The sequence below is a fragment of the Poecilia latipinna genome, unplaced genomic scaffold (genome assembly GCF_001443285.1).
Source record: "Poecilia latipinna isolate Pla-1442-1.1 unplaced genomic scaffold, P_latipinna-1.0 Scaffold220, whole genome shotgun sequence".
In the NCBI taxonomy this organism is placed as follows: domain Eukaryota; kingdom Metazoa; phylum Chordata; class Actinopteri; order Cyprinodontiformes; family Poeciliidae; genus Poecilia; species Poecilia latipinna.
Window position 1 is genome coordinate 7,756 of NW_015112836.1, and position 12,671 is coordinate 20,426.

The 12,671-nt window shown below is 40.0% G+C and overlaps 1 protein-coding gene across 1 annotated transcript in view; it reads left to right on the plus strand.

Moving 5' to 3' along the window:
• Positions 1–2,815: 2,815 nt before the first annotated feature.
• srrm3 (serine/arginine repetitive matrix 3) overlaps positions 2,816–12,671 on the plus strand; it is a gene marked incomplete at its 5' end in the record, with an annotated part of 38,931 nt that continues 29,075 nt past the window's right edge. The window contains 4 exons of the mRNA XM_015031833.1: positions 2,816–2,917; positions 10,593–10,694; positions 11,115–11,195; positions 11,525–11,593. Coding sequence (XP_014887319.1) covers positions 2,816–2,917; positions 10,593–10,694; positions 11,115–11,195; positions 11,525–11,593 — 354 coding nt within the window. The remainder of the gene's footprint in view (positions 2,918–10,592; positions 10,695–11,114; positions 11,196–11,524; positions 11,594–12,671) is intronic.

The window sequence follows — 12,671 nt, forward strand, 5'->3', positions numbered from 1 at the left end:
GTCGCAAATGCTTAAAGTCTTACAACATAAAGGCAGAAAGCTCACAGGCATGGTAAGTGTTTGGCCAGAACCAATGAGTTAAATATTCAGCATTGTGTACCAGCTTCTTCGAGCCACGGAGAAACATCTGACGGAGCAGGGTGACGGCTGCAGAGCTTCGGCTAATGTATGGTGATGGCTCCTGCACTGTGAACAGAAAGCCATGAATATAAAGTGTTGGTCTGGGCTCTCCGTTGTGCTGAGCTGACGGCTGCTGAGCGGAGGGATTGTTGCACAGCTGGACGGGACTGAGCCGTCGCACCGTCCCGCTTCCCCTCAGCTCAAATGTGTCTCAGCTATTTCTGATGGCCATCACCCTTCTCTTAATCTCATTCTCCACATCCCCATTGTGCCGACAGCTACCAGCTATCCACTGCTGCATCCTGGGAAAAGCAACCACCCCTCAGACTAATGTTGTTTCTATGCAGATACGAGATGCTGGCTAATTCACAAGTCGGCTAATATATCTGTGAAATCCATTCCAATGTACTTATTGCACTTTTGCACATCTTTCCTGTGCAAAAATGTTGGCTACAAGTTACAACCCCAGTTTCAATGAGTTTTGTTAGGATTATGAAATGTATGCAAAACGCCATGTGTGGTTAAGAACTGACACTGGCCATGACTCAGTGACAGGTAGGTTGATTAGGTGATGTGAAGATGGATGGAGCCTGAAATGTGTCACAGATTTGACATTTGAGGGATTCTTCATGTGTTAAAATGGCCCACGCAAAATCCAGCACTGCAAAAACACAGAATTGTACCAAGTATTTTTGGTACTACGTGAAATGAGGCAACACTAACTGATAAGTAACTTTTCAGCTAGAAGTAGGAACTTGTTTTAAGTCAATAATTACTTAAAATTGATGAAAATGTATTAGGTAAACATGCAGATTATTTCATTTATAGCACTGAAAAAATGTCATGTTATAAGAGAAGTAACTAGTACTTTTTTAAAATCAAAAATAAGGAATTATTTACTTAAAACAAGCTCCTATATCTTGTTGAAAGGTTTCTTGTAAGTTAGTAAGTTTAATTGCACCACAAATAATCTGTATTTGTGTTTATTGGATTTTGTGTTTGTGCAGTGTGACTTAAAACCATTTACAATCCATGGCAAGGCTTGAAAACCATTTACAATCCATGGCAAGGCTTGAAAATCGAGCTATAAGAAAAGAAAATATTAAAGAGACAAGAGTTCAGTCTCTAGATGTGCAAAGCTAGTAGAGGCGTGCTCCAAAACCTTGTGGGTGTAATTACAAAAAAGTAAAAAAAAATTCAAGGATGGAAGTGAACTAAATAAAAAATATATGTCACTATTTTCAAAATAATTTTGCATTTTAAAAAAATCTGTCCATTTCTTTCTACTTCTCAATTAAATGCTACATTATGTTAGTCTATTTCCAAAATTAAAGTTACAAGCGAGAATTTGAAGAAATCCCGGGGAAATGAATACTTTTGACATTTATATCTGGACATCATGCAGATTGTCTTAAAAATTTTAAATTGGAAGGGGAAAAAAAGGTTTCCTTGGATCTCTGCTTGATTGCAGCGCCGTGTTCTGGTCCTGCGCAGTGAGCTGCTCAGAGGCAAACGGCCATCTAACGCAACAGGCATCTAAAAGAACCGGAATCAGGAGGGCTTCCTGTCTGCGTCAGCCAGAGAACAGGACAAACACAAACCCAATACCTGCTAAAGGCAATGGTGTGCAACTCTTTCAGGACGACTTCAAAGTTCAGCTCACGCAGCTTGCACCTGAATTATTCATGAGCCGCCTTCAAACTTCACAGCTCCCAGGATGACCAAGTTGATTTATACTTTTCCCATTACATGAAACCTTAAAAAAAAGAAGTTCAGTGCATAATATCACGTGTACGAAAGACATAGGATTAATGTGCTTCTTTCAAGCTTTTCTAAAAGCAAAAAATGCCTGAAGAGCCTGTTCTCAGTGAATGTATATTGAAAATATATTGAAAATTTTATAAATGTCAATAGCCATATTGAAATTGGCTATTGATATGCTTAGCGATAGCCAATTTTATCTTATATTCCCAAAATAAAAGCTATGGGTAACTTTTATTTGCCCAAAAGTTTCAGTGTACTTTTGGGCAAATAAGTGTTTAACACGCACTGATGCTTGGTTATGTAGAAATCTTTAGTGAGAAGAATAATGACCTAAAATGTCCAAAATGCAACACAGTAAGTTGAGTTATGGTCCCGTTGACGATTAAGTCGTAAAAGCTCTGCTCTGAACAGGTTGCTGTGGTAGCACACACATAATCTTAGAAAATAAAAATGTAGCTCAAGGTTGCATAGATGGATTGTATTTACCAACAACTGTTTTATTTGTTATTCCTTTTACTCAATGGAACTGCAATATAAATAAGCCTTTTTGAATTCTACGGCATCCACAACTGGCTTGAACTTTTTGAGATAATAGAAATCTTCTTGTGTACCTCTGCAGTGGTTTTCATTATTCTGTGTGGATTGTGGAGAACTCCTCTCAGAATAAAACGCGACGCGCTGTGCAGGCCGTGGACTCATTATTTAGTTATTGGTCGATCAAGACGGATTTCTTTGGCATTTTTTTGTGGCTCTGTGTGGAAGCAGGAGATGTGGCGACTACCACGGAAACATCTGGCAAATATGTTGGATGATATTTCCCGATGCTTGAGCTGCAGTCGCTGCTGCTGTTGCTTACGAGCTCCACATTCAAAACTGTAAATAATAGATAAATATGTAGTTGTTTTTTAACTTTTGTTCTTCACACCTTCAGGTACACCGAGGAGGAGATCCGACAGAAAGTGAGCACATTCAGACAGATGCTGATGGACAAGGAGGGTGTTATCACCAGAGAGGGCGCTCACACACAACCCATGTAAGTTACATTACATTTAGCTTATTCTGAAGATGTGTCTTTTTATTTCCTCTGTTTATTAGCTGCACATTTTATTGTGAAAACGTAGAAAAATGTTGGACATTACAGAAGAATGAGTGCAGAAATTGTTAAAAAAAAATCAAATCAGCAAAGTTAGATGTGTTATTTGATCAGAGGGCACGTCCTAATCTTACTTCAGTATTCTTTTACCCGTCTTTATAGTTAGACTCAGACGTTTTCATACGCTAATTGTGGATATGAATGTCATATGGTCTTTTAATGATGCATTTGAGTCATTCTTATTCAGTGTGAAAGGATTGTATTATTAAATCTTTATTTGAACTGAATGGATTATTTTATTCTAGCAGAAAATATCAGTGGAATAATTTCACTGAACTCCGATCCAGAGCCCCACAGCATTCTGGGGGATGTAGGCAGAGGAAAGGCTTTAGCTGCTCAACGTCTCGTGATGAGCTAAAAACAATTGGTGGCATCAATTAATTCACTCACACTTAGCAACAGCCAGTTGAGAAAATTGTGCAGCAACAGTTTCAGGTTTCTCCACCGCGCCTCATAACTGCTTAAAAAAAAACAATGGTGTGGAGTGAATGCCGTTGATAAAACAGGAAAGATCCCACCACCAGTTTCGCAGTACTTCAGATAATCAAAACAATTAACCTGTCTATTAATCGATATCGACCGATTTAAAACTCTTGTATCGCTAGGAAGTTACTGAGCCACCACGCACTTTTTTTAATATTGATTAGCAAGCTTCTGATATAAGTATCTGATTGGATATTTGAACACTTCTTATTAAAAAATGGTAAAGCTTGTTTAATTTTCATGTTTTACAACTCGAACTTTGCGCAGAAGGCTGAGAGGGAGCTGGTCTCATCTGGAGCAAAGGAGTTTAGACGAAGACAGTCACAGTGTGCGTACTCTGAACACACCGCAGAAAAAGGCACCTCCGAATCACGAGTAACGGGAACAGCAGAGGCGTAGGCATGGCGGCCTTCTGAGCCAGTCCATCACACATTCAGAGGCGGCAGAGCGGAGTCGACCTGACCGACCTTTGTGAACTTATGAACTAGTGAAGTTCATGCATCCTGTGTCTCAGACACAGCTAATGACTCTTCCCTCCTTTGCACCTCATCCGGTGTCTGACATTTACCTAGAAGATGCTGAGATGTGGAGCACTGCTGACGGAGTGGCTTTTGCTGCATGCAAAGTTACACAACGGTGAATATATTGACATTTATGGCCCAGCCAAAGCAAAAGTCAAAGACTGACAAAGGTATGTAGCATTCTGCCAATTACATTTGAGGTGAGTTTAGGTCGTAGGCGGCCACATCCAGAAATGGCTCATCTGCAAACAAAACCGATGATAAGAAAATTTTCTTAAGAAAATGTGTCTCACTCTCTTGAAATGAGCCAATACAAAATCGACAGAAAGACTTTGCAAATCAAGGTTCCAAAGAATTTATCAGGACAGAATATTTAAGTCCAGGAGTGTTCACATAATTTTATGCTGATCTCTAAGATGACCCTAAAGCCATAAAGGCTTTTTTATGTTTCCCTAAAGAAAATAACTGCTTCATTAATCTCAGAACCGTGTTTAAAGAGTTTGTTCACTGTCAAACGAATTTAAGTTTAAACTTTAAAAAGTAGATTTTGAAGCAGAGACAATAATAATTTTTTTAAAATCTGCGTTTTGTCGGTCAATCTAATGAACAGTCTTAGTTGAGAACTACTTCGAATTAAATGTATCAAAGACAGATGTGATATCTCACAAAGGTGGGATCTTTCCTGTTTTATCAACATGCCGACAGATTTCACTTATCAAAAGATATTGCAGCGTTTTAATATTCCAATATTCTTTGCACAGCCAACACCGGCTTGTTTTACCGTGACCCCTAGAGAGATTCCCAGATCATTTAGTTCTTACCGAGCAGAAAAAAATAATGCTACACATTAAAATATTTGTATGCAAAGTTCCTAAATAACGAATCCCGACAACCTCACCGCTGAATACGCTCTTGCTTTGAGTGCATTTCTGCTCAGTAGTAGCAGTTAAGGGGAGCCCATAATGTTTTTTTTCAGTGAGTTATGTAACTGGGAGGAGGCGAGGGCCCCATAGAGTAGTTTACTACTGTTACACACTGGCTCATAAAAAACCCTGCTGTAGGGATAGATGTGCAGCCTCCTCCTTCATACTTACTACTGTCTGCATTGATTTCTCCGAAGACTGGATGGGAAGCGAGAGAATGAATGCCGTTGAGTAACTCCGAGTTACGCACGAAATCTGCGCAATCTGTGCAGGATTAATGTGCAAGCTGACCCAGCATCGGCTTCGCAGAACAACTGTCGGATGAAATACTAGAGAGAGACCGGATTTATTTGAGAACAGAAACATGGCGTAGTAGATGTGACTTTACAGTTCAGCCGTTTTGCATAGTCCCTGCTAGCTAACGTAGCTCAGTTCTTCAGATGTAGTTAAACAGATGAGCTTCAAATCACAGCAGGAGCAAGATCTAGCACCGCTCGAATGTCGAGGAATAATGAATCCGACTTCCACCACAAAATAACACACTGTAACTCTGGGCAACAATGAGAACAGGACTGATCCTTCAGTGGCCGAGCGGCTGTCTGAGCACAGACATGCACTTTGTGCTGCGGCCCCGAGGAGGGCCTCGGTCACAGTCCATCACTGCCAGGTCCCAGGGACAAAGGCTGAACCAGGAAACCCGTTGCCTCACCGCTGCAGCACCGAGCGCGGGGGATGCTCGTTTATCTGCCTAACAGGGCGGCTGTGTGGCTAGACAGATGTCTCCCGCATATTGGAGCCTGGCACCAATTAGGAGATTAAGAACTGGGTGGGGAATTAGTTGATTCATCACTAATGACTGAGCACAGGCGGCACTGGATAGTTTAAATTGTTGTTAATTGCTTTTTTTGGCAGTGTGTTTCAATGCTGCCTCCCTGGCCTAAAGCGGGAAGCCACACAGACGGCTTATTTCAGTTTGTAGAAGGACACAGTGACATATTGTGGAAGTTGATCCATCCTGCTGCAAATAGTTACTTTTAGAGCTAATTCTTCACTGGACAGAGAGACAGACCACATTGTAGTCCATACTTCATCTGATGTGTCCTTGAACGGGTAGCTTTTTAAAGTTGGTAACACTTTGATGGGGTGTGCATAAGACTGACATGATACCAGTTATGAACATGAAGAAGTCTTTATGAATGAGTGCAGTCATGAAGTGTCGTTCGGTAAATAATGACCCTTTTCATACAAAGTTGGTCTAAAAGTTGCATTAAAAGTCCATTAAAAGTGCCAATTTTGCATTTAAGTGTCATTATTTACAAAATCATGCGAAGTTGGGACTTTTAATGCAACTTTTAAAACAACTTTGCATTAAAAGTGTCATTATTTACTGAACGACACGTCATAACAGTCTTGAACATTCATAAAGACTCCTTCATGCTCCTGTCATGTTTATGACAGTACCATGTCAATCTTATATACACCCCGTCAAATAAAGTGTTACCAAAGATTTTAAAAAGTTTATAACCTACCTGCAGTGAAAAAACAAAAAACTCTCTTAGCATCCTAATTTACAGGATTCATACAGGTGCTTGAAATCCTTGAAAATGCTTGCATTTCAATTTCCATGGTTTGGAAAGTGCTTGATACTTTGTCGTAAAGTGCAGTTTGATTAAAACCTGAATCTGGAGAACATTATTTACAGTTGAGACCAGATATTTTCATAAACCTAGGTTAAAGACACAGACACATTTATTTTTTTATCAGTGTCTGAAGTTAAATCACACTGAACATTTCTCATTTTAGGTCAGTTAGAATTGAAAATAATTATTTCTATTTGCTAAAAGCCAGAAAATTTAGTAAGAATTTTTTTTAGAGATTCTTTTTTAACTAACTTTGTATATTATGTTTAAGCATTTAATCTGAGCAGGAAAATCATTTACCTTACAGGATTTGCTTGGATTGTCTTGATGAATATTTATTTAAGTAATGAATACTTATTAATCTGTGTAACTGAAATTAAGTGTTGCTTATATTTTATATGTTACAGTTATTGAAAACGGGAGCATTTTCAAAACATAAAATTTGTCATATTTTAGCTTCCCTTGTCTCTGTTGCCACAAGACAAGATGTCTTCAGATTTTATTTACATCCTGTAACATGTAACAATAAATTGAATCTCTTTCTTAATTGATTTGTATTGTTTTTATCTCAAAAGCGCATCATGAAAAGTGCGTGGGAAAAATGTACGAATCCTGAATTTAGTTTAAATCCAGATGAGCTGGTGATGGAGGATGGTGTTACGGACCGGTCCAAAAGAGTGAAGCCCAAAGTTGATTACCTTTTTTTTTTAAAAAAAAAACAACTCTAGGGCAAAGAGGGGAGCTGCTCCATTAACAAATCTTTTCTGCAAACAAACCATGTAAAGCATTTCTAATCAGAGTAATGATCTGGTAAAAAAAGAAAGAGAGAGATGTGCAACTCCAAAACATTATGGCGGTTTAAATGAACATTGTTTTAGTGATTTTTACTGTGCCTTACCTTTCTACTCTGTAGTTAACGGCCGAGAAAACTTGACATGCTTTGTTCTTGGTATACGTTTCACACAGGATGATTCCCCCTTTATATCCGCTCTGCTGGAAACGGACACCCGCCTGTCAATATAACATGTGCAGGGGTTCAATTTCAAGTTGCGAATCAGCAAATTACTGGGCAGCAACTGAGGGCATCAAGGCATCAGTTCAAATCGAGCATCAGAATGGGAAAGAACCAGCTGGTTGAAGGTGCCAGACAGGCTGATCTGAGTGTTTCAGAAACTGTTCATCTGCTGGGAGTTTCACGTACAGCCTGCTCTCAGGAGTGCAGAGGATGCTCAAAAAAGAGAAAATATCCAGCGAGAAGCAGGTCTGTGAATCAAAAATAATGTCAGAGATCAGAGGAGAATTGGCAGACTTGTTTGAGATGATCGAATGGGAAAAGCAGCTCAAATATCCACGGTGGGAAACATTGAGTCTATTTATGCTGTGATATTCAGATGGTCGGGTCAGAATGTAGAAATGTGGAATCATTGATTCTTCCTGCCTGGAATAAATGGAGTATTGGTGATATTTTATGAACACTGTGGACCCCTTCGTGCCATTTGAGTATTGTTTAAACTCCAAATCTTACCTGATTATTGTTGCTGACCATCCCCATCCCTTTCTGTCCATCTCCTGCTGGTTATGTCTGTCAGTGTAATGCACCGTGCTGCAAAGCTCAGTTAATCTCTAATGGTTTTTTCGAACATGACAGTAAATTCTCTATGCTATAACTTTGGTGAAAAAAAAAAAAATCAACTTCGTCTGCGTTCTCTCACTGCTAACTAACATCTCGACAGAGACAACCAATCCGAGCCAGGAGGAGGATCTTAATGCTGTCAATCATGCTTGTGAACACACTGCTCAGACCGACCCCTTTCTCTCTGCTACGGCTTGTTCACCCCAACAGATGCTAGTTAGCATGTGATGAACAGTTTTCCTGAAACGGTAAGTAATTTCTCCACCATTAGTGTTTTTTTACCAGCGCATACACGAGCTTGATTGACAGCCCTAAGACCTTTCCTCCGTCTCTGATCGGTTGGTTCGGGCTGCGTTTCTGTGGACGACAATAATAGCTCAGCGAGGACAGTTTTAACAAGTATGTCAAAAAAAAAATATTTTTTTTATTTCATAAAAGTTACACACCCCAGCTTTAAATCTACATTCATTTAAACTCAGTCATATCAATTGTGAAACCTCCATATTTCCTACAGCTGGTTGCTTCTCTCGGCCGTCTGTCTCAGCCTGTAGGTTTCGTTCTCATTTCCTATTAGCGAGATTTAAACCAGACTGTCGTGGTAAAATAAGTTGTTTTTCTTTTTGTTTTTTTTAGCTGATTCACAGCATCCCTGCTGGGCCCATCCGTGCTCAGCCAATTAAGGGCTCTGCTGCCTCGTGTCTTCCTAACAAACCGCTCTGCCTTCCCCCTCTAGATACCCAACATCACATATTATCTAGATTTCTTTGCTTTCCATTCAGATCTGATATAGAGGTTTGTCTTATGGAGCGCGTTTGATGTTGTCACTTAGGAATCGCTATCCTTTGCTTTATTAAATTGTTTCGGCGTGTCGCTTCAGCTTCTTCTCTTCATTACTCCACTCTTGTTTTATTCTCTCCCCCGCTGGTTGGGGCGGCAATTCATCAAGGTGACGTTTGTGTCCTCATCCCTCTGAGATAACTTGTACACATCCAGCCACTGAACGTATTCAAAAAAGGCAATTATGGTTTTTTAATTACAATGGGACAAGACTGTGTCACAGAAATGGGTGAGTGTGTCTTTTTTTTTTTTTTACGACTGCATTGACATGGTGAGGTCAGGTTGGGTCAATTACACCGGGGGCATTAAAGGGAAATCGGGGCTATTGAGGCAGGAAGGATTAGGAAGGAGTTTGCAGCCATCTGTCAGAAAATACAATGCGGTGTGTCAGAAGAGTTGGAAGATATTAATCCCACAAGCTGGGCGTAAATTGGAAAGCAGTGTTCTCAGATGTGGGGTCAGGGGAAATAAGAAATGTCCTAACAAAACTTCATCCACAGTAAAAGAAATAAAATTTAAATTAATACGTTGCATAACGGGTTTATGTTGTTGGGACCTTTTTTTGCGGTAGAGTTACAAAGTGACCTACAAAAGTATTCATACCGGAACAGTTTTTCACATTTTGTACAAACAAAAACTTTAACATGTTTTATTAAATTATACATAAAAATCTGAAAATAGCTAGACCATTAAAAATGTAAAGATATGTTGGACCAGTTACAGTTTGTTAAAAGGCGAACCTCTCTTTTGCAGACTCTAACAGGTTTCCTTCTAGGACTGTCCTGTATTCAGCTTTTCTTACCCAGAACATTTGCCCCCAGCATGCTGCTGCCTCCACCATGCCTCACCCAGAGGAAGGTTCAGCCAGGTTGATGTGCAGTCTTTGTTCTCCGCCACACATAAAGGGAATGAAATAAAGGTGTGAATGGGATCCAACTTAAAATAAACTATAGAATAAAATAGGATAATTAGGATTATTGGAGTGTTGGTAGTTAGCAGGAGCTTTAACAAAATTTTATTACCCGTAATTCCAGGCAACTCCATTGAAATGCTCATATTATGAGTAAATAATTGTTGCACACATTTTCTTTTGCACCTTTGGAAACATGAAAATGTCTTTTCTTTTTCATGTGTTTTTATCCTTGGTGTTAAAAGTCTGAGGCAGCAACCACACACACTATGAGGCTGCTGGTATCATCTGACCCCTAGTTAACTTCTCTAGACTTTAAATAGCACAAACAGTGAGCAATACTTTATGATAAATATAGTGTACTTCGCCTGCTAATATTGCGTTGGTTTCTGGGAGGATTATCACAGTTTGCATGTTGCTGCACTTTATCATTCAGTCTGCTCTCTCCGCTGACGAACATGAGTCATAAATAAAATTAGCTTTTCTGTTGTTTCCGCTTCTGTTGTGTCCACAATACACAGCAAACTTGGGCGTCGGTTTAAAGCAGTAAAGCAGTAAGACGGTTTTTGGAAAGCTCACTTCATGATCCTTGACTGCTGATCCTCCAGGGTGAACCACTTCCACTATCAGCCCGACGAGTACGAAGACGACCCAGACGCGGTCGGCTACGCAGACGGAGACTACGAACAGGACTACCACAGCGATGACAGGTGGGCTAACGAGGGAATGGGAATCAAATCATTCCTACAAAAGATTTCTGAGAATTTCTTTGGAGAAAATGAAATGGGAAACCCAGCAGAAACATTCATTCAGCCTAACCCTGCAAAATGTTGCTGCCATCGGCCTGCACTCAGAAAATAACAAGTTCAGTTTCTTATAAGCAATTTGCTTTCATTGCAGAGACGTAATGCGTTGTTATTGCAATTTGGCTGAATGGACTGAGGAAATGAGAAAAATTTACATTTGTTATGTCATCACCAAGGCGCCAAAGCAACACCAAATAACTATAATCTAATACTGAGAACTGAAAATGATTGTAATAACAATCACCAGTAAATGCTTTTGCACCGCCTGACTCTGCCTCCTTTTTATTTGTTTTTGTTTTTGTTTTTGTTCTCCGGCCAATTCAGAATGAAAAGGAAATCAACCAGCTCTCCATCCCCCCGCCCAAAGAAAAGGAAGAAGAAGAAGTCTGGCCGTCGAAGGAGTCGGTGAGTGGAAACAGCCCCTCCTAACGACGCTTCCTCTTCCTGTTTCTTTTCCAGGCTTGCTGAAGGGATAATTACTCATGGTGCAATTACTCTCGATGGTTTTGTGGAATGAAATCCTAATCGTTTTTCTATGAATATTGCAAATGAGTCATCAGATACCATAACCGTGGAGGTGGGGAATGATGGGATAAGTATGCGCATATCTCTCCTCTTTTTTTCTTTTTTTTTTGACAATGTCAGCCAAAAAAGAAAGGGAGGAAAGAAGAATCTATCAGCAGCCTGAGACTCCGGTGTCATACCTGCCTCCCTCACCTTCTCTTCATCAACAGGTTTGGCAGCTCGTCGCCCACTCGCAGAGAGAAGAAGAAGAAGAGTGGGAAGAAGCACAAGCGAGACAGGTGAGCGTGTACAAGGTGTCATCAGTCACAAACAAACAAGAAAGCCTGGATTCATAAGGTGCTACGGCTGCATGTCTTTTTCCCTGAAGCTTGTTTGAGTTGCTGGTGGTCGGAACCGGATCCGACCGGACAGATACTTCAGGGACTTCTTCTCCGCCCTTGGGAAGAATACGTTTTTTTCTAATGGCTTCTGATAAATCAATGTCATTTTGTAAAACAATCCCATTCGTTTTGTTTTTTTTCTTTCATTTCTGATGATTGTTGGAGCCGAGCTCTGACAAATGAGAGGCTCATCAGGGATACAAACCGAGGCGTCGCACATTCAAACTCAGGACCGTCTCTGACAACACATTCGTTACGGTTTGGCTCACGGAACATAACGCATGGAAGGAAACCGTCATCGAAAAGTACTTACAAATTAAATTTATTCGATGAGAAACAATAGATGCTGAGGAGGAAGAAGAGGAAGGAAAATGCTGCCTGAAGACGATGAGGAGTCACTCCATTTACAATCAACACCAGTTACATTCAGAAACAGGAACGCACAAAAAAGGGATTTCAGAGAAAAGACTCGAGGCTGCACCACATTTTTACCCCGACAACGATGTGAGCTGCAGAAACGGGGTTGCTTTCATCAGAAACCTAAATTATTCTCACAGAGACTCATCTAAATAATTCTCTTTTCTTTTTACTTTTATCTTCCCTCTTTTCTATATTTTGGATCAGTGTGCAACTTGTCGCAGTATCAATTATTACTGAGGAAGGCGAGAGAGAGAGGAAGGGAGTAAGACAGAGAAATTACCTGGGAAAAAAAAATAAAAGCACAGAGGGAAAAAACTGTTTGTGTTAAAAGACAGGCAGCTGTTTCCATGTCAGAATAATCAGTAATACAAAAAGGAGAAGAGAGGCAAGATAAAAGATGGAAAAGACAAAAGGAAAATGAGAAATGAAGGATTGAAACCACAATTCTGTGGCTGATTTCTGATCTGTGTTTTAGTAATACTTTGATCAGCCAGTGCTGACTGTGGCTCATTCTTATGTACTATGAGATGTATGCAGAATTACAGAATGTGCATTT